The sequence below is a fragment of the Coregonus lavaretus genome, assembly GCF_964263955.1.
Source record: "Coregonus lavaretus genome assembly, chromosome: 1".
Classification (NCBI taxonomy): Eukaryota; Metazoa; Chordata; class Actinopteri; order Salmoniformes; family Salmonidae; genus Coregonus; species Coregonus lavaretus.
The window spans coordinates 63,553,275-63,576,179 of record NC_139988.1 but is presented as its reverse complement, the minus strand read 5'-3'; the positions used below and the strand labels follow the sequence as shown (position 1 = coordinate 63,576,179).

Sequence of the window (22,905 nt, the reverse complement as noted above, 5' to 3'; positions counted from 1 at the left end):
GGGCGGCAGGTAGCTTAGTGGTTAAGAGCGTTGTGCCAGTAACCGAAAGGTCGCTGGTTGTAATCCCCGAGCCAACTAGGTGAAAAATCTGTTGATGTGCCCTTGAGCAAGGCACTTAACCCTAATTGCTCCTGTAAGTCGCTCTGGATAAGAGCGTCTGCTAAACAACAAAAAAAAAAAAATGGTGGTTAGTGGTGAACCACCTACTAATAGTAGTTGTTGTGGCTGAAATACAGCTTCTCATTCAAAAACTAGAAGTGATAGCAGGATATAGTTAAAATAACATAATATTTTGAAGGTAAATGCTAGTTTTCTTGCAACCAAAAACCAGCCAAAGATCTTTTTGAACTTAGTAAACCCACTGAACACAAGAAGGGGTCTAGATCAAATTTCAGCTAGATATCTCCAGGCTAGCTGACTGCCACTGACGCTAGGTTGCGGAGGGGAGAGTTGGCCAAGCATTTTGTTTGCTTTCCCGTCTCACTTCTTCTCTAGTCTTCTCTAGTCTTTCCAGAGGCACTTTTCACATCACTCCGCTGGTCAAACATCGCTCTTCACAATGGTGTCAGACATTTTAGACAACATTCCAGGAAACACTTGGATATGCATACAAGGCAATGGACACGTCCCAAATGGCACCCTATTCCCTATATAGTGCACTATATAGGCAATAGGGTGCAATTTAGGACGCACCCAATGAGTGAAAGCCGGGGATACAGGAAATTAATGAATGCATCATTGGGATCAATGTCAACAATGCTGCGAGGGGTCCATCTAATCGGACAGGAAATACATGTTAAGAATAAGTGTGTTTTAATACGGTGCTGTACATCACAGGAGGAAATGACACACTATCCCCCTGACACGGAACAAAGACATGTTTGAGGAAAAGTTCATGTTAGGCTTCGCTTGACTGGAACATTGAATAACTCTGTCTGGTTTCTCTTTCACACAGTCACAGACCTGCATACGCCTACGCACGCACACGCATAGGCCTACACAGACACACACACACACACACACACACACACACACACACACACACACACACACACACACACACACAGGGGCGTAAGCATGTATACACACACTGTTTTTTTCTGGTTCAATGAAAGTCAATGAACTAAGTAGACCAGACCCAGCTGCTATTGCATTGGTGTCAATGGGAGACACACCCCGTTAAGCAGACTGGAACTGAAAATGTTTTCAATGGTAAACGGCCTATTAACATATATTAATTTATCCACCATCTTTGGTGTCGCCTTAAAGTCCAAAAGCGGACGTTGCGTTACAGGCTCTTTCCATTTCCGCCGAAAACCGTATGCATCCAGATATTTCCCACCCCGCTCAGGGTGACATTGGTCAAACAGTGACAGGAGAGCAAACTCTCATTTGGAGCCTGTGAAATAAATAGAGGGTGGTAGGTCACTCTATCATAATATACAACATATGTTTTAGTGTAACTGTCAAATGTGACAATGGCCTCACAACAAGCACTGAATGTGATTTAAACAGGGATTGAATTCCATTGACATCAATGGTTTGGCCCTTAAAGCACTGGAACACCTCACTCCACTATGCCTCACACTAAGTGCTTTACCAGACTGAGTGATGTCACAGGGTGACCATCGTTGGGGTTCCCTAATCCCTACCCTACCACTATAGACGCACTACACTGATCTATTAGAATAACTTTATTTTTCCCAAGGGAACTTCAGGAACAGTTGTTGGAATCATACCCCAACCATGCACTGTACCATGGTCCCCTGACTAGAACCCACACAGCTAGAAGTCTTGAGTCTGGACATGTGTTTCTGGGTTGACCTGGGAGATCTTTGGCCTCGAGGTCTCTAATCTTTACAAGGCTGCAAAATCAGTGGCCCACGTTGAGCAAACCAGGAACAGCCACTTCCACCTCACTCACTGCCCCCACAAAGCCATAAAGTTCCACATCGTGGAATTTCCAGCAAGTTAACCCTGAGTTGATCAAACCTGTCTTGACCACAATGTTTAGCCATGTTAGGGGGGATCCGGGGGATACAGGTGGGACGGCTCAGGGGGTTATTTAAAGGCTTTGACAGTTTGCACCTGGCTAATGCCATGTTAGCATGTTTGGCTATTGAAAATGGTCGTTATGCTTTGAGTGTGCGGATTGAATGGATTGTTTCGGTGTGAACTTTGTATGATACTTCAAGACCACAACGTTTTTGTCACAGGAAACATGTAATGAAGCCTACTAAACTATCACAATAGTTACATTTGAAAGCTTCTCAAGTACCCTGTTCTGTTCTCAAGTAGCAAGAATAACTGCAAAAGCATTGAAATAAAGACAGCACGTAACCTACTGATATTGTGCACTGATTAATGAAATAAAGACAGCATGTAACCTACTGATATTGTACACTGTTTAATCCGAGGAGACATATTGACACAGCTTGTTTGTGTTCATTAAAAGGGCGACCACCAGACCAGTTATCTCATACATAGCCAAACTACAGTATCTCCCAACTGTACAATGTAGAGAGAGAGGTGCAGAGATACATGCCAAGTGTAAACGGATCTCTTCATCCATATCTCATTACCCTTCCTGAGATGAAAAACGACATGCAGAGTGAAAGATAGCATGTTGCTCCCTTGGCGACCATATATACCCCATTAGGGGCCTAAGGCACCATGGCAAGTCGTAACTCCATGCTTTTTTAACCTGTTTATACAACCAGAGAGGGGACAAAGGATGTGTTCCTGTGTTTGTAGGGTAGAAGCAGAGTCATCTCTGCAGGTAGTCCCTAGTGAAAGCCCCTCTAGAGGGATTTTCCATGGTAGAGATACTGGGCGATAGTGTGGGGGGGGGGGGCTAATGACCAGCTGGGGTTCATTCATTACAACATGTTATTAGAAGCAGTCATTCATTCTAATGCTACACACACTGAGGGATGCCATGCTATCTCTAAGCAATTTGATACGGATCCTAAATGCCATTATGACTATTGTTCATTGCCATGGATAGTCATAATATACTCAAAAATCCCATGAAATAGCAAGGAAATATGCCTACAGCAAATTTGACCCAGCATAAAAATAGACAGATTTTTTCCATTATGAGATACTGTCTAAACTAATCACAGTGTACATATGTAGGATCTTAATTTGAAACTTGTTGTGTATTTAAAAAAGCTTCTGAAGTTTGTAATTTCCACACATTTCAGACTTGATTTTCCTTTATGAAAAATGTATCAACCCTTACAAAGATGTCCATTAATTATAATCCACATAAAAATTCAAATTTCCTGTTGCTGCAGGATTATTTTCCTACTGTAGCAAACTGGCTCAAATTAAGATCCTACAGCTGTACAAGGAGCACATCCATTGGTAACTCCTGACTCATAATACTTCAGGCAGATGGCACATCCTTTGTCGACAGGTATACACTCTTAGAAAAAAGGGTTCCAAAAGGGTTCTTCAGCTGTCCACATAGGAGAACCCTTTTTGGTTCCAGGTAGAACCCTTTTTGGATCCAGGTAGAACTCTTTTGGGTTCCATGTAGAACCCTCTGTGTAAAGTGTTTTACATAGAACTCAAAAGGGTTCTACCTGGAACCAAAAGGGTTCCCACTGTACTGTATATAAACCCTGGATTGATTATGTAATCTATTGGCCATTGAGAGGCTTTGAAGCAACCGGTCGGACATATTGGCACTCCCTAGTAGGAGTAGTCCTCCATAGGAATGCATGGAATTCTACAGTATTTCAATTAAATGTATTAAAGTTTTTTTTTTTTTTGGTGTAGTGGGGACAATAACATTAGTTATCTCCAAAAATTATACTTTAAGGAATTTTCTTAAATATATACAGAACCAGTCAAAAGTGTGGACACACCTACTCATTCCAGAGTTTTTCTTTATTTTTACTATTTTCTACATTGTAGAATAATAGTGAAGACATCAAAACTATGAAATAACACATATGGAATCGTGTAGTAACCAAAAAAGTGTTAAACAAATCAAAATGTATTTTATATTTGAGATTCTTCAAAGTAGCCACCCTTTGCCTTGCTGACAGCTTTGCACACTCTTGGCATTCTCTCAACCAGCCTCACTAGGTAGTTACCTGGAATGCATTTCAATTAACAGGTGTGCTTTGTTAAAAGTTAATTTGTGGAATTTCTTTCCTTCTTAATGCTTTTGAGCCAATCCGTTGTGTGGTGACAAGGTATTGGTGGAATACAGAAGATAACCCTATTTGGTAAAACACCAAGTCCATATAATGGCAAGAACAGCTCAAATAAGCAAAGAGAAATTACAATCCATCATTACTTTAAGACATGAAGGTCAGTCAATCTGGAAAATGTAAAGAACTTTGAACGTGAAGTCGCAAAAACCATCAAGCGCTATGATAAAACTGGCTCTCATGAGGACCGCCACAGGAAAATAGTTATCTCTGCTGCAGAGGATAAGTTCATTAGAGTTAACTGCATCTCAGATTGCAGCCCAAATAAATGCTTCACAGAGTTCAAGTAACAGACACATCTCAACATCAACTGTTCAAAGAAACCACTACTAAAGGACACCAATAAGAAGAAGAGACTTGCTTGGGCCAAGAAACATTAGACCGGTGGAAATCTGTGCTTTGGTCTGATGAGTCCAAATTTGAGATTTTTGGTTCCAACCGCCATGTCTTTGTGAGACGCAGAGTAGGTGAACGGATGATCTTTGCATGTATGGTTCCCACCATGAAGCAAGGAGGAGGAGGTGTGACTTTGCTGCTGTCGGGAGAGGTTGTGTTTTTCTCTAGCTGGAGGTAAGCAGGAGGTAAGCTTCTCATATGGTGTTGAGTAAAGCTTAACCATGTATTAGATCGTAGGTAGGTAGTTAGTTGTAGTTAGGTATTGTATTTATTATAGGTTAGTATTGTTGTTATTGTAGGTTTCCGTAGGTAATTGTAGGTTAGTATCGAAGCACGAGGCTAGCTAGCTAGCGGGTAGCTACTGGTAACGATTAGCAACGGTGGAGAGCTGTTTCCAATGTTTATGTGCTGCTACCCAACGTTTAATTTTTGCTGCGTTATGCGTTATGAAAGGAACTAGACACGGACATGAATTATCTGTTTAGTGTGCTAACACACTCTTGGCAGTTTGTTGTAACCAAGTATTGGTGCTAAATTGTGTGTTAATGGATGCTAGCTTGCTAGTTAGCTACGGCGTCATAGCTAGGTATCGTGGGTTGTTGTGGGTAGTTACTGCAGGTTGGCAGTGTCTTCGGCCGTGCCGGCTGTAGCACGAAGCGAGCTAACTAGCCGTTTTTCGAACAGAGTCAGAGTCAACACAGTAGCCATTGTGTGCCGGGTGTAGCACGAAGCTAGCTAGCTAGCCGTTCTTCAAACAAAGTCAACACAGTGGCCATTGCTAGCTACCCAACACGACCAGCTAACTGTACTGTAGTAGCTAAATACAATATACTTGTCCTAGCTAGCCAACATTGAATCATTGCTGCGTCATGAAAGGAACTTGACACAGACATGAATGATCTGTTTAGTGTGTTATCATACTATTGGTGTGTCTTGGCAGTGTCTTCGGCCGTGCCGGCTGTAGCACGAAGCGAGCTAACTAGCCGTTTTTTTTCAAACAGTCAGAGTCAACACAGTAGCCATTGTGTGCCGGGTGTAGCACGAAGCTAGCTAGCTAGCCGTTCTTCAAACAAAGTCAACACAGTGGCCATTGCTAGCTACCCAACACGTCCAGCTAACTGTACTGTAGTAGCTAAATACAATATACTTGTCCTAGCTAGCCAACGTTTAATCATTGCTGCGTCATGAAAGGAACTTGACACAGACACGAATGATCTGTTTAGTGTGTTATCACACTATTGGTGGTTTGTTGTGACCAAGTGTTTGTGCTAAACTGTGTGTTACTGGATGCTAGCATGCTAGTTAGCTAGTTAACACACTATTGGTGGTTTGTTGTGACCAAGTGTTGGTGCTAAACTGTGTGTTAAACTGTGTGTTATTGGATGCTAGCATGCTAGTTAGCTATGGTGTCATAGTTAGCTAGCTGAATAAAGTGGGTTGAGTCTATTCCTTTAAACATTGAACCGCTGTGGTTCACAACAATTCTGATTTCTAAAGGTGGAAGTTGGGAGAGTTTTTGTTCGGGTGGTTCAGTGAAACAATTTTAGTTTCTGAGGTAGAAGTTTTTGGTGAGGGAGGCCCTGCTCTCTCCTCTCCCAGATGCTTAGCTCATTTCATTCCGATCTCCTCTGCATTTTTGTAGCCATTTGCTACAGCCTGTCAACTATGCCTCTGCCTATCCCTGTTCTCTCCTCTCTGCACAGGCTACACAAACGCACCACACCGCGCGGCTGCTGCCTCTCTAACCTGGTGGTCCCTGCACGCACCCCTCACCTGGAGTTCCAGGTCGCAGGCAGCCTCTGGAACTGCCGTTCTGCTGCCAACAAAGCTGACTTCATCCCAGCCTATGCCAACCTCCAGTCCCTCGACTTCCTGGCGCTGACGGAAACATGGATCACCACTGAAAACACTGCTACTCCTACTGCTCTCTCCTCGTCTGACCATGTGTTCTCGCATACCCCGAGAGCATCTGGTCAGAGGGGTGGTGGTACAGGAATCCTCATCTCTCCCAAGTGGACATTCTCAATTTTTCCCCTAACCCATCTGTCTATCTCCTCATTTGAATTCCATGCTGTCACAGTCACTAGCCCATTTAAGCTTAATATCCTTGTCATCTATCGCCCTCCAGGTTCCCTTGGAGAGTTCATCAATGAGCTTGACGCCTTGATAAGTTCCTTTCCTGAGGATGGCTCACCCCTCACAGTTTTGGGGGATTTCAACCTCCCTATGTCCACATTTGACTCATTTCTCTCTGCCTCCTTCTTTCCACTCCTCTCCTCTTTTGACCTCACCCTCTCACCGTCCCCCCCTACTCACAAGGCAGGCAATACGCTTGACCTCATCTTCACTAGATGCTGCTCCTCTACTAATCTCACTGCAACTCCCCTCCATGTCTCCGACCACTACTTTGTTTCCTTTTCTCTCTCGCTCTCCTCCCACACTACTCACTCTGCCCCTACACAGATGGTAATGCGCCGCCGCAACCTTCGCTCTCTCTCTCCCACTACTCTCTCCTCTTCCATCCTATCATCTCTTCCCTCTGCTCAATCCTTCTCCCTCCAATCTCCTGATTCTGCCTCCTCAACCCTCCTCTCCTCCCTTTCTGCATCCTTTGACTCTCTGTGTCCCCTATCCTCCCGGCCGGCTCGGTCCTCCCCTCCAGCTCCGTGGCTTGATGACTCACTGCGAGCTCACAGAACAGAGCTCCGGGCAGCGGAGCGGAAATGGAAGAAAACTAAACTCCCTGCCGACCTGGCATCTTTTCACTCCCTCCTCTCTACATTTTCTTCATCTGTTTCTGCTGCTAAGGCCACCTTCTACCACTCTAAATTCCAAGCATCTGCCTCTAACCCTAGGAAGCTCTTTGCCACATTTTCCTCCCTCCTGAATCCTCCCCCCCCCCCCCCCCTCCTCTCTCTCTGTGGATGACTTCGTCAACCACTTTGAAAAGAAGGTTGACGACATCCGATCCTCGTTTGTTAAGTCTAATGACACTGCTGGTCCTGCTCACACTGCCCTACCCTATGCTTTGACTTCTTTCTCCCCTCTCTCTCCAGATAAAATCCTGCGACTTGTGACTGCAGGCCGCCCAACAACCTGCCCGCTTGACCCCATCCCCTCCTCCCTTCTCCAGACCATCTCCGGTGACCTTCTCCCCTACCTCACCTCGCTGATCAACTCATCCTTGACCGCTGGCCATGTCCCTTCCGTCTTCAAGAGAGCGAGAGTTGCTCCCCTTCTCAAAAAACCAACACTCGACCCCACTGATGTCAACAACTACAGACCAGTATCCCTTCTTTCTTTTCTTTCCAAAACTATTGAGCGTGCCGTCTTTAGCCAACTCTCTTGCTATCTCTCTCAGAATGACCTTCTTGATCCAAACCAATCAGGTTTCAGGACTGGTCATTCAACTGAGACTGCTCTTCTCTGTGTCACGGAGACTCTCCGCACTGCTAAAGCTAACTCTCTCTCCTCTGCTCTTGTCCTTCTAGACCTGTCTGCTGCCTTTGATACTGTGAACCATCAGATCCTCCTCTCCACCCTCTCCGAGCTGGGCATCTCCGGCGCGGCTCACTCCTGGATTGCGTCCTACCTGACCGGTCGCTCCTACCAAGTGGCGTGGCGAGAAGCTGTCTCCGCACCACGTGCTCTCACCACTGGTGTCCCCCAAGGCTCAGTTCTAGGCCCTCTCCTTTTCTCCCTATACACCAAGTCACTTGGCTCTGTCATATCCTCACATGGTCTCTCCTATCATTGCTACGCTGACGATACACAACTAATCTTCTCCTTTCCCCCTTCTGATAACCAGGTGGCGAATCGCATCTCTGCATGTCTGGCAGACATATCAGTATGGATGACGGATCACCACCTCAAGCTGAACCCTGGCAAGACGGAGCTGCTCTTCCTCCCGGGGAAGGACTGCCCGTTCCATGATCTCGCCATCACGGTTGACAACTCCGCTGTGTCCTCCTCCCAGAGTGCGAAGAGCCTAGGCGTGACCCTGGACAACACCCTGTCGTTCTCCGCCAACATCAAGGCGGTGACCCGCTCCTGCAGGTTCATGCTCTACAACATTCGGAGAGTACGACCCTGCCTTACACAGGAAGCGGCACAGGTCCTAATCCAGGCACTTGTCATCTCCCGTCTGGACTACTGCAACTCGCTGTTGGCTGGCCTCCCTGCCTGTGCCATTAAACCCCTACAACTCATCCAGAATGCCGCAGCCCGTCTGGTGTTCAACCTTCCCAAGTTCTCTCACGTCACCCCCCTCCTCCGCACACTCCACTGGCTTCCAGTTGAAGCTCGCATCCGCTACAAGACCATGGTGCTTGCCTATGGAGCAGTGAGGGGAACGGCACCTCTGTACCTTCAGGCTCTGATCAGTCCCTACACCCAAACGAGGGCATTGCGCTCATCCACCTCTGGCCTGCTGGCTCCCCTTCCTCTGCGGAAGCATAGTTCCCGCTCAGCCCAGTCAAAACTGTCCCCTGCTCTGGCACCCCAATGGTGGAACAAGCTCCCTCACGACGCCAGGACAGCGGAGTCACTCACCACCTTCCGGAGACATTTGAAACCCCACCTCTTTAAGGAATACCTGGGATAGGATAAAGGAATCCTTCTACCCCCCCCCCCCCCCAATTGTAAAGTGGTTATCCCACTGGCTATAGGGTGAACGCACCAATTTGTGAGTCGCTCTGGCTAAGAGCGTCTGCTAAATGACGTTAATGTGCCCTTGAGCAAGGCACTTAACCCTAATTGCTCCTGTAAGTCGCTCTGGATAAGAGCGTCTGCTAAATGACTAAAATGTAAAATGTAAAATGATGGTGTGATGGTGTGGGGGTGCTTTGCTGGTGACACTGTCTGCGATTTATTTAGAATTCAAGGCACACTTAACCTGCATGGCTACCACAGCATTCTGCAATGATACGCCATCCCATCTGGTTTGCGCTTAGTGGGACTATCATTTGTTTTTCAACAGGACAATGACCCAAAACACACCTCCAGGCTGTGTAAGGGCTATCTGACCAAGAAGGAGAGTGATGGAGTGCTGCATCAGATGACCTGGCCTCCACCCAATTGAGATGGTTTGGGATGAGTTGGACCGCAGAATGAAGGAAAAGCAGCCAACAAGTGCTCAGCATATGTGGGAACTCCTTCAAGACTGTTGGAAAAGCATTCCTCATGAAGCTGGTTGAGAAAATGCCAAGAGTGTGCAAAGCTGTCATCAAGGCAAAAAGTGGCTACTTTGAATAATCTAAAATCTAAAATATTTGTTTAACACTTTTTTGGTTACTACATGATTCCATATGTGTTATTTCATAGTTTCAAATCAAATCAAATTTTATTTGCCACATGCGCCAAATACACCAGGTGTAGACGTTACCGTGAAATGCTTACTTACAGCCCTTCACTATTATTCTACAATGTAGAAAATAGTACAAATAAAGGAAAACCTTTGAATGAGTAGGTGTGTCCAAACTTTTGACTGGTACTGTATATATTTTTATTTATTTGAATGTTTAGCTCACATAATATAATTTTAAACTATGCATTAAGGTGTCTGTAATATAATAAATGTGGCAAAATCGAATGTAGACATTAATAAATGCATTTCTATAGGTTCCAATATTTTTTACAATTGTGAGGGAGTGCCAAGATGGAGGCACAGTGGCTTCAACACAGTGCCCCCTATCAGTCATCTGGTGTATATATAAATCATTGGTTCTACCTGGAAACAAAAAGGGTTCTTCAAAGGGTTCTCCTTATGGGGACAGACGAATAACCATTTTAGGTTCTAGATTGCACCTTTTTTTCTAAGAGTGTAGGCTAATAACTGCTGCTCATAATCTAAACTCTAAACTAATCAAAAATTATAAATAATTCTGTCGATTCAATGCTACAAGATCAAGCTTACATCCCATACATTACTGTGCTTTTAAAAGATGTATCTTGGAAATAGCATTGGCACTGACTTATGGATTTTGCCAATGTCCTAATGCACTACAACGGTAGACAACAGAGAGAGCCAAAGTTACAGAAGGCTAATGCACTAACGACGACAACTATTGACATTAATAAATTCCCATTTCCCCTGCATCAAAGAATCATCATTTACACTTCACAGCTGCTGAGACTTTCGATGAAGGTCTTATTTCAAGAGATTACTTTATGGATAAAGAATAGGTTACAGTGACTCATAAATATATTTTACTGCAATTCTCATGAAGAAAAAAAGACTTCAGATGAGTTCCGTCACAAAGATTTGACAGCAAACATGATCTGTATAGAATATCATGTCATACATGTATGTGGGCCTAATGGACACATGACAGCACAGGTCTCTGATCAGCCAGTCTTGTCACTGTGGCATGACGTTGGTGCTTTGAAAGGCCTACTTCTGAAGACAAAGCCTACAACCAGAGAAGAAATGTTGGAGCCCAGCCAAGTCCAACAAACCAGTCTTCCTCATTTGGCCATCATGTGGAAGGAAATTTTTCTGCCCTAATTATTTTGTTAGTCCATATTTTACAGTTCTCAGGCAGTGGAGAAATTAATTGGAAGGAAAAAAGTAGGCCAAGCCTATAATGTACAACAATGAATCGTCATATTGTTTTACATAGAGCCTAAGCACAGCGAGAGAGGGAGGTGACATACAGTGCCTTCAGAAAGTATTCATACCCTTTGACTTAATCCACATTTTGTTGTGTTACAGCATGAATTCAAAATGGATTGAATATATTTTTTTCTCACCCATCTACACGCAATACCCTGTCATGAAAAAACGGAAAATGTCTTTACAAATCTTTGCAAATGTATTGAAAATGAAATACAGAAATAGCTCATTTACATAAGTATTCACACCCCTGAGTCCATACTTTGTAGAAGTACCTTTGGCAGCGATTACAGATGTGAGTCTTTGTGGGTAAGTCTCTAAGAGCTTTCCACACCTGGATTGTTTAACATTTGCCCATTATTCTTTTCAAAATTCTTCAAGCTCTGTCAAATTAGTTGTTGATCATTGCTAGACAACCAATACATTTGCAAAAATTTCTAAAAACATGTTTTCACTTTGTCATTATCGGGTAATTAGTGTATATGAGTGAGAAAAAACATATATTGAATACATTTTCAATTCAGGCTTTAACACAACAAAATGTGGAACAAGGGGTATGAATACTTTCTGAAGGCACTGTATGTGTGGGGTACAGAGATGAGGTAGTCATTAAAAAATCATGTTAAACACTGTTATTGCACACAGAGTGAGTCCAAGCAACTTATTATGTGACTTGTTAAGCAAAGTGTTACTCCTGAACTTATGTAGGCTTGCCATAACAAAGGGGTTGAATCCTTATTGACTCAAGACATTTCAGCTTTTCATTTTTTATTAATTTGTAAAAACAATTAAAAACATAATTCCACATTATGGGGTATTGTGTGTAAGCCAGTGACAAAAAATCTCAATTTAATCAATTTCAAATTCAGGCTGTAACACAACAATGTGGATAAGGTCAAGGGGTGTGAATAAATTCTGAAGGCACTGTAGGTGAACTGAACTGAACCGAAGCTCAATGCTTTTTCAAACACGGGAACCTGTCAGAACAGCAAACCTGCAGTTTGTCTATAAAAGGTCTGACAGCAATCTACAGTACTTTGCACCTCTGTGAAGAGAGGAGAGAAATAGGGGAAGGCCCCATCAAATTAAAGGCAGAGTATTCATGGCCAGGGGCCACGGCCCTCAGAGAGATGAGATGGCTAAATTGCACCTCTCCCCTCTGATTAAAAGCATTGGAGACGTGAGGAATGATGACCATTGATTGGCCTATTTAGGAGTGCTGTGATTCATAAACTTAATCTAGGTTGGGAAGTGACAGACCAGCTTGTCTGTCTACTGCTGAAGTTTGAACAAGACAGAAGATTGAAGACACGTCCAAGAGTTGCTGAATTGTGAATTCCCCCCAAACTCATTTCATCCATGTCCCAACCTGCAACCAGGCAGGTCGAGTGTTCAGGGAAGGGTGAAACATTCCAGGCATACCACGGGTCAGAGGCCTGAAAGGAGCCAATCAGAGACCAGCTGACAGCATTGCTACCTCCTCCCTCCTCCAATAGAGAACAAGAAAGACCCTCTGCAGAAAGAAATCTCTGAAGTGTGTGGTGGATGTGAATGTGATAGGAAGGGAGGGGTGAGGGTGCAGGGAAGAATGCCATGTTTGGCTTCAGACAGGTACAGGTACTGTGTGAGGAATGTGCAACGCTATCCAGGCACCAGATCTTGACTTGGGGGGTCTGGGTTTTCTCTATCTCCATCAAGCTTCTCCACAATGGCCAGAGAAACTCTCAAATCTCGTTGCTTCATCTGAGTTTAAGTACTGTCCTGGAATCAGTCAAACTGGATGACGGCATTCACTTTAAACCAGTGGTCACCAAATGGTTGAACGCGATCGACTGGTCGATCTCCAAGGCATTCGTAGTCGATTGTGAAAAATGTATATAAAAACAACGATAAAGCCTTGCATTCCTTTTTTCTGTCTCGCACTGTCAGCAGTAGGTGCACTTGTTTCAGCTGCCCTGCACGCCGGGTAGGCGAAGTGTGCCCATTTTGAACCATTTCATGTGTCTGAAGATACAAATTCCGCCTACTCGGCGTGCCTGGAGAGCAAATCAAGTGCACCTATAGGCCTACCGCTAGCCAATCGGATCGATCAGATCACCGTGTCTGCACTCTGCAGCTTCCTTGAGCACACAGCAAAGTAAGTTGATACTGTGATTTCAAAACGTCTAAAACCATGACTAGAGAGAAACTGTCAACGAATACAGCAAAGAGCTGCTGTTTTATGAGTGAGTTTATGTTTAAGTTTTTATTCAACACTGTCAACACTTTTTATTCAACACTGTCATAAGCCATGAAATGCGCTTCTCCACTCGCGCTGCAACCAGCACTGCAGCTTCAATGAATGAGTAGCAAAGTGTATCGATAGGCTTGCGTTATCATTATTATTAGCGACTGTGTGTTTTTTAATAATGAGGAATATTTCACTTTCTCTGGTCAAAGGAGTAACAACATTAATTTCTGCATGAGCCAGAAATAATGCGGTGTGACACGAGTTTCGCCATTAGCTCGAAGACGGTTTCCCCTTTTTGGTCAGTATTAGCGAAGGGGGGAGAGCTGAGGGATGGTCCGACGGTGAGAGGAGGACCCTCTGATGCTCTCCGCTGAGACTGGGTCGTCACTAGTTACCAAAGCCACAAAGTAATAAACCCGCCTATTTCTACCATTTATCTTCTTAAAATGTGATTTGAAACCTAACCCTAACCTTACCCACACTGGATCTTGGCATGTATTATGACTTAGAAAGTGATCTCGGCTCAGAAAAGTTTGGTGACCACTGCTTTAAACCATCCCAGCTCTTCTCCATTGCATGAGACAAACTGTCTCGAAACCCTTTAATCCTATCCTTGACCTGACACATACATACAGTTGAAGTCGGAAGTTTACATATACCTTAGCCAAATACAGTATATTTAAACTCCTGACATTTAATCCTAGTAAAAATTCCCTGTCTTTGGTCAGTTAGGATCACCACTTTATTTTAAGAATGTGAAATGTCAGAATAATAGTAGAGAGAATGATTTATTTCAGCTTTTATTTCTTTCATCACATTCCCAGAGGGTCAATTAGTATTTGGTAGCATTGCCTTCAAATTGTTTAACTTGGGTCAAACGTTTCGGGTAGCCTTTCACAAGCTTCCCACATTAAGTTGGGTGAATTTGTCACGCCCTGGCTCTGGGGACACTGTTATGTTGAGCCAGGGTGTGTAGATTCTATGTGTTTGTGTTCTGTGTTGTAGTTCTAGTTGTTTCATTTCTATGTTGGCCAGTGTGGTTCTCAATCAGAGGCAACGAGTGTCAGCTGTTGCTGGTTGTCTCTGATTGGGAACCACATTTAAACAAGCTGTTTTCCCACAGTAGTTGTGGGATCTTGTTTCTAGTTGGTTTGTGTTAGACCGTGAACTGTCACGTTATCGTTTTGTTTATTTTGTCATAATATCGCTAAATAAAGAGTATGTTTGCCTGCAACGCTGCGCCTTGGTCCTCCTCTGTTCCCGACGAGCGTGACAGAAGATCCCACCAAGACTGGACCAAGCAGCAAGTCCAGGAGCCATCGCCTGAGAGATCTCTAGCGGATCTCCTTCGCCTCCTCGACTGGGTCAAGCCATGTGAGGAAGAGAGGGGCTTGACGTGGAAGCAGAAGGGCGAAAGGCTGGCGAGAAGTATGGAGACCTGGTCCACGGGTAGGAGTGAAGCCCATACATTTTTTAGGGGGGGGGGCTAACGCCGTGGACGACGGGGCAGCAGGAGACCGCGACAGAGCGGCCCAGCGGGTTGGCAGAGGAGGCCGCCAGGTTACGGGGGCCACTGGTCGAAGAGGGGAAGGAAGGTGTAGAGGCACGGCGAGAGGTACTGGGGTGTGTTACCAGTCCGGTACGGCCCGTTCCAGATCCCTGCGTAGGGCCAGTGGTGTGTGTCCCCAGTACGGTCCGGCCTGTTCCTGCTCCCCGCACCAGGCCAATGGTGCGCGTCTCCAGCCCGGTCCGGCCCGCTCCTGCTCCCCGCACCAAGCCTATGGTGCGCGTCGCCAGCCCGGCCCGGCCTGCTCCTGCACCCCGCACCAAGCCAATGGTGCGCGTCGCCAGCCAGGCCCGTCCTGTTCCTGCTCCCCGCACCAGGCCAATGGTGCGCGTCGCCAGCCCGGCCCGTCCTGTTCCTGCTCCCCGCACCAAGCCAATGGTGCGCGTCGCCAGCTCGGCCCGGCCTGTTCCTGCTCCCCGCACCAAGCCTATGGTGCGCGTCGCCAGCCCGGCCCGGCCCGTTCCTGCTCCCCGCACCAGGCCAATGGTGCGTGTCGCCAGCCCGGTCCGGCCCTTTCCTGCTCCCCGCACCAAGCCAATGGTGCGCGTCGCCAGCCCGGTCCGGCCCGCTCCTGCTCCCCACACCAAGCCAGTGGTGTGCGTCGTCAGTCCGGCACGTCCCGTGCCTGTTCCACCGGTCAGATGCTTCACGCCGGAGCTAGAGCAATCCGCTCCACCAGTGTGCAGTCCAGCTCCGGCCAGCGGGGCCAGACCGGACCAGGGGTACTTTGGGGGGTTGGAGCGGGGAACAGGTCCGGAGCCGGATCCGCCGCCTAGGCGGAGTGCCCACCCGGTCCCTCCCCTGTGGTATTTGGTTGGCGCGGTCGGAGTCCGCGCCTTTAGGGGGGGGGTACTGTCACGCCCTGGCTCTGGGGACACTGTTATGTTGAGCCAGGGTGTGTAGATTCTATGTGTTTGTGTTCTGTGTTGTAGTTCTAGTTGTTTCATTTCTATGTTGGCCAGTGTGGTTCTCAATCAGAGGCAACGAGTGTCAGCTGTTGCTGGTTGTCTCTGATTGGGAACCACATTTAAACAGGCTGTTTTCCCACAGTAGTTGTGGGATCTTGTTTCTAGTTGGTTTGTGTTAGACCGTGAACTGTCACGTTATCGTTTTGTTTATTTTGTCATAATATCGCTAAATAAAGAGTATGTTTGCCTGCAACGCTGCGCCTTGGTCCTCCTCTGTTCCCGACGAGCGTGACAGAATTTTGGCCCATTCCTCTTGACAGAGCTGGTGTAACACTGAGTCAGGTTTGTAGGCCTCCTTGTTCACACACACTTTTTCAGTTCTGCCCACAAATGTTCTATAGGATTGAGGTCAGGGCTTTGTGATGGCCACTCCAATACCTTGACTTTGTTGTCCTTAAGCCATTTTGCCACAACTTTGGAAGTATGCTTGGGGTCATTGTCCATTTGGAAGACCCATTTGCGACCAAGCTTTAACTTCCTGACTGATGTCTTGAGATGTTGCTTCCATATATCCACATAATTTTCCTTCCTCATGATGCCATCTATTTTGTGAAGTGCACCAGTCCCTCCTGCAGCAAAGCACCCCCACAGCATAATGCTGCCACCCCCGTGCTTCACGGTTGGGATGGTGTTCTTCGGCATGCAAGCGACCCCCTTTTTCCTCCAAACATAACAATGGTCATTATGGCCAAACAGTTCTATTTTTGTTTCATCAGACCAGAGGACATTTCTCCAAAAAGTACGATCTTGTCCCCATGTGCAGTTGCAAACCGTAGTCTGGCTTTTTTATGGCGGTTTTGGAGCAGTGGTTTTTTCCTTGCTGAGCGGCCTTTCAGGTTATGTCGATATAGGACTTGTTTTACTGTGGATATAGATACTTTTGTACCTGTTTCCTCCAGCATCTTCACAAGGTCCTTTGCTGTTGTTCTGGGATTGATTTGCACTTTTCGCACCAAAGTACATTCATCTCTAGGAGACAGAATGCGTCTCCTTCCTGAGTGGTATGACGGCTGCGTGGTCCCATGGTGTTTATACTTGCGTACTATTGTTTGTACAGATGAACGTGGTACCGTCAGGCGTTTGGAAATTGCTCCCAAGGATGAACCAGACTTGTGGAGGTCTACAATTTTTTTTCTGAGGTCTTGGCTGATTTCTTTTGATTTTCCCATGATGTCAAGCAAAGAGGCACTGAGTTTGAAGGTAGGCCTTGAAATATATCCACAGGTACACCTCCAATTGACTCAAATGATGTCAATTAGCCTATCAGAAGCTTCTAAAGCCATGAGATCATTTTCTGGAATTTTCCAAGCTGTTTAAAGGGACAGTCAACTTAGTGTATGTAAACTTCTGACCCACTCAAATTGTGATACAGGGAATTCTAAGTGAAATAATCTGTCTGTAAACAATTGTTAGAAAAATTACTTGTGTCATGCACAAAGTAGATGTCCTAACCGACTTGCCAAAACTATAGTTTGTTAACAAGAAATGTGTGGAGTGGTTGAAAAAACTAGTTTTAATGACTCCAACCTGAGTGTATATAAACTTCTGACTTCAACTGTACACAAAGAATGCCCACTTTAAATGTTATACATGTCGTGACTGGTTGGTTTATTAAGCCCTCAAACATTTTTCACATATTCGCACTCTCTCTCTCTCTACTAATGGGGAAATGTGTGTAATGAACAACTTTGTGGTCAGCCCTTACTGTGGTGACACTAGACCCATACTGTAAAGCCCAGACAACACAGAGATGGAACAGACAGGACATTGAAATCCTCCTGATTTAAACATTCTTGTGTCTCTTCAGAATTGTCCAAAAACATGCCAAATTAACTTATCCTCCAGTAAATACTGTATAGTATCATACAAAAGCATGCTGGTTCACATACTTTGCATGAATGGCATAGAATAAAGACAATATTTCATCTATCATACTTACACTAGTTAATTTATACATTGTTATAAATCTGTAATGACTTCAGTGGGATGTGCTGTTGTGAAGGTAAGGAGTTAAGCTAAGAGTGTAAATAACACTGCACTAAAAGGTGAAACCAATGATTACATTTTGGCTGCAGGGTCTTCCACTCCTTCTACTGATAAATCTGTTACAGCTCCAAACAGGGGCCTTGTCACCAAGTCCCACAGGCTTCCAGCCTCATTACCATGGCCATGTGGTCCCCTTCTTATGTTGCAACTTCTGGACGATGACACCATCCCTCAGGGGACAGAGCAAAGATGGTGCATCGATCAAGTGTCAGCATGACACAACCATCCATTGCATTGACTGACCAAGAACGAACTCTCAGTTTAACACATCAATCCACCACTTAGAGCAGATGAAACAGACAGGCGGAGGCTTAATCGGACAAAGGGAGGCGTCATCAATTCCCAGTTCTGCGCGTCAATGGTTAGCTCACAGGAAGTGCAGGGCTTGGTTTACAATTCTCTTTCCTGCTTAGCACACGCAATAAATTACTAGCAATTACGACTAGCACAAAACAAAAATCAGAGATCAAAGGAAATACACTTCTCATGGATGCTGCAGAATGATATGGCCAGTTTAATTGGCAAGAGGAAATCCTAAATACAACTGAGGTAGTCTAGGGTTCTTCAAAGAGCACACAAAAGGACAACACTGTTTGCTGTTTGGAGGGAGATCTATCAGAGCCTCAAATATGTAGCTGTTAGGAGAGAGCAAGTTAAACTTGCCTAGAGAAGCAAGGAACCACCAATTCAAACATGCAAAAAATTCCTAACGAAATGAATGAAAAAGGAAAAGTCTGAAGGCTGACGCTATTTCTATTGCTAATTATTTCTTACTTTTTCTTATGTAAATTACTCCATACAAGCACTTCGGTAATAACAACCTCCCTGCATTGGTTACTGGCCAAGGCCAATGAACACTGTATTGCAAAACACAAACCAAGGTCTCAGCTGAATGAAATGGCCTGGGGACATGTGGAAAGTTATGTGTGCCCTGTTTGCATTCTATAATGACTGCAAGGTACAGTGCCTTCAGAAAGTATTCATACCCTTATTCCACATTTTGTTGTGTTACAGCATGAATAAAACATTTATTGAATAAAAAAAATGTCTCTCACCCCTTCTACACATTACCCCAAAATGACGAAGTGAAAACAGGTTTTTAGAAATGTTAGGAAATGTATTGAAAATGAAATAAAGGAAAATCTAATTTACGTAAGTATATTCACACCCCTGAGTCAATACTTTATAGAAGCACCTTCGGCAGCGTTTACAGCTGTGAGTCTTTGTAGGTAAGTCTCTAAGAGCTTTCCACAACTGGATTGTGCAACATTTCCCCATTTTTGTTTTCCAAATTATTCAAGCTCTGTCAAATTGGTTGTTGATCAGTGCTAGACAACCATTTTCAGGTCTTGCCAGAGATTTTCAAGTAAGTCAAAACTGTAACTTGGCCACTCACGAACATTCACTGTCTTCCTGGTAAGCAACTCCAGTCTATTTTTGGCCTTGTGTTTAGGTTTCTTTCCTGCTGAAAGGTGAATTCATCTACCAGTGTCGGGTGGAAAGAAGAATGAACCAGGTTTTCCTCTAGGATTTTGCCCGTGCTTAGCGCCATTATGTTTTTTTTTTCTCCTGAAAAGCTCCCCAGTTCTTAACGATTACAAGCATACCCATAACATGATGCAGCCACCACTATACTTGAAAATATGGACAGTGGTACTCAGTAATGTGTTGTATTGGATTTTCCCCAAACATAACACTTTGTATTCAGGACAAAAAGTTAATTGCTTTTTGCAGTATTACTTTAGTGCCTTGTTGCAAACAGGATGCATGTTTTGGAATATTTGTATTATGTACAAGTTTCCTTCTTTTCACTCTGTCAATTAGGTTAGTATTGTGGAGTAACTACAATGTTGTTGATCAATCCTCAGTTTTCTCCTAACACAGCCATTTAACTCTGGAACTGTTTAAAAGTCACCATTGGCCTCATGGTGAAATCCCTGAGCGGTTTCCTTCCTCTACGGCAACTGAGTTAGGAAGGACACCTGTATCTTTGTAGTGACTGGGTGTATTGATATACCATCCAAAGTGTAATTCATAACTTCACCATGCTCAAAGGGATATTCAATGTCTGCTTTTTTTTTTTTTTTTTACCCATCTACTAATAGGTGCCCTTCTTTGCGAGGCATTGGAAAACCTCCCTGGTCTTTGTGGTTGAATCTGTGTTTGAAATTCACTGCTTGACTGAGGGACCTTACAGATAACTGTATGTGTGGGGTACAGAGATGAGGTAGTCATTCAGAAATCAAGTTAAACACTATTATTGCACACAGAGTGAGTCCATGCATTTACATTTACATTTTAGTCATTTAGCAGACGCTCTTATCCAGAGCGACTTACATGAGCAATTGGGGTGCCTTGCTCAAGGGCACATCGACAGATTTTTCACCTAGTCGGCTCGGGGATTAGAACTAGCGACCTTTCGGTTACTGGCACAACGCTCTTAGCCACTAAGCTACCTGCCGCCTCCATGCAACTTATTATATGACTTGTTAAGCAAATCCTGAACTTATTTACGCTTGCCATAACAAAGACCTTGAGTACTTATTGACTGAAGACATTTCAGCTTTTCATTTTTAATTAATTTGTAAAAATGTCTAGGCAATACATTTCTAGGCCAATTTGACATTATGTGGTATTGTGTGTAGGCCAGTTACCAAAAAATCTAAATTCCATCCATTCTAAAGTCAGGCTGTAATACAACAAAATGTGGACAAAGTCAAGGGGTGTGAATACTTTCTGAAGGCAATGTACATGTTCAAGACAGAGAAACTCCAATGCATATAAATCACACTTAAGAGAAAAACAATCGTTGCTTTTCCAATCCTTTAGCCATAGTAAGTTAAACCCTTGGGGATACATTTTCTTCGGCATAGTGCACTCACCACACAGACATGCTGCAACCTGGCCACACCTGTTTCACCTGCAGCCAGGGGTGTCATGCACCACAATAATCTGAGGGGGCACAATGTACATGAGGATGGCTGGGGGGGGGGTCCAGAGGGGGGCTAGGCCCCCTGTCTGTAAATTGGAGTATTTAGCATTTTTCAAACACCTGAAACAGCGTTTTTACTGAAATCTAGAGCCATAATCATTATGCTTCATTCTATGTAAAAAAAAATATATATATGTATATTTTTCTGCATATCTAAGCATACCTATTGAACTGTCTGTATCCTCTTGACTGGTGGTTCTTTTTAAAAAGAAACTAAATGTGCTGCACTGCATCTCTGCTAAATGTGCTGTGCTGCATCTCTGCATCACAGCCCACTTAATAAGGAACACGCATTTAAGTACTGATCTTATTCAACAGCTCTGCAGTTGTTTATAGTTTATAATCTCTTGGCCAGATAAATGTGCAATGTTTATTATTATTAACATCTTACAGCCTTGTAATAACCATTGTGTAGAATGAAGAGTATGGATTGTTATGACAGCCAATGAGGGACAACATCATCAATTTAAGACCATTCATATTATCATAATGGGACAAAGCCTTATTCGTTGAGCAGCAAGTTCTGCTTTTAACCACAGGCACCAAACCCATTGTTTCTCTCACACTTACTAACCAGAGAGAGCAATAGAACTGAAATTAAAGAAAGTTGAGGAAACGTGAAAATGTGTGATAGTAATGTAGGCCAACACTAAATGTAGGCTTCTTCTCAGGGGTTTGACAAAATATTTTTTTCTGGATACAGGTAAGCTACACTTTATCCGTTCAAAAAGGTGTAGCGATATTGGTGGACCTTATTTCATGAATTGCATACACGCAAGCATGTATATTTTTCTTCAGTAGGCTATGGTCACTGAAGTCTATGTTATAGCCTATGTTTCTTTTACTTCTGTTAAATTAGATTATAGGCTATGTGATGTTTATATAAAATAAGCATTTTGTGCAATTGACCAAATAAGAAGCTCTTGAATGAAAGTACAGGGTCGTTGGTTCCAGAGTGCGCACAGGTGTCTGACATGTTGAATTTGCACTGAATTATGAGATCGTAGACAGCAGAACATAAAACACGGCGCCGATACCCGATTATTTTGGACAGGTGTTCTAGTGAACTTCATAAAGAAAGTTGGCTAATCTTAACAGGCTTTACATCAAAAACTATTGAAGTTTCAAATAACTTGGAATCTTTCCGAAACATTAAAGACTTGCGCATGAACGGAAGAAAAGTGTTTTAAAGAGCAAGAACAGATGGAACTTCTAAGTAGCTCGTTTTCATTTTATTTCGGTTCTAAACATATGATACCTATCCAAATGGAATTATCAGTGGAACGCCACAATTTATGGCGCCTGAAGAGGATAGAACACTTGCATAGGAGGTACACCGCGGATACTCACAGGTATTTCGTGGACCCTTCCGTCTGTTTGTGCAGGGCAACAGCAAATCCAAAGAAACTGCCCTTGGTTTTCCCTTCTTTGATAACTGGAAACCGTGAGTCTATATTAAATCCATTGCAGGTTAGAATCACACAAAACAAAGCGAAGGCCCCGTGGAGATATAGACTTGGGGCCATGTTTATTCCTTGCTCGCAATTATGCCTTCCCGCAGCTCCACGATCAACGACGGAGTGAAAAATGTTTCTACCACACTGAGGTCCCTGTACAGGCTATGGTTCAAAATATGCACTCCATTGAGAAACGTCTATCCCCTCTCGTCTTGTGGATGTAACTGCCACTGCCTAGGTGTCGATGTCTGCCTCTCTCCTCCGTCCCCTCCCTCTTCTCCGCTCCTCCACACCCATTTGAACAAGTAGCCTACACACAGAATTGAAACCTGTCGCCTGAGCACTTTCACCAGTTCTTTCCGGTAGGTTGGAAGCATACAGTGATCAGTGGATGGTGGTCAGTGGATGGA

General features: G+C 44.3%; 1 protein-coding gene across 1 annotated transcript in view; it reads right to left on the bottom strand.

Annotated features, from left to right (window-relative positions):
• itga3b (integrin, alpha 3b) overlaps positions 1-22,564 on the bottom strand; it is a gene marked incomplete at its 5' end in the record, with an annotated part of 57,365 nt that extends 34,801 nt beyond the window's left edge. Inside the window, one exon of the mRNA XM_084165060.1 lies at positions 22,389-22,564. Coding sequence (XP_084021186.1) covers positions 22,389-22,564 — 176 coding nt within the window. The remainder of the gene's footprint in view (positions 1-22,388) is intronic.
• Positions 22,565-22,905: the final 341 nt, after the last annotated feature.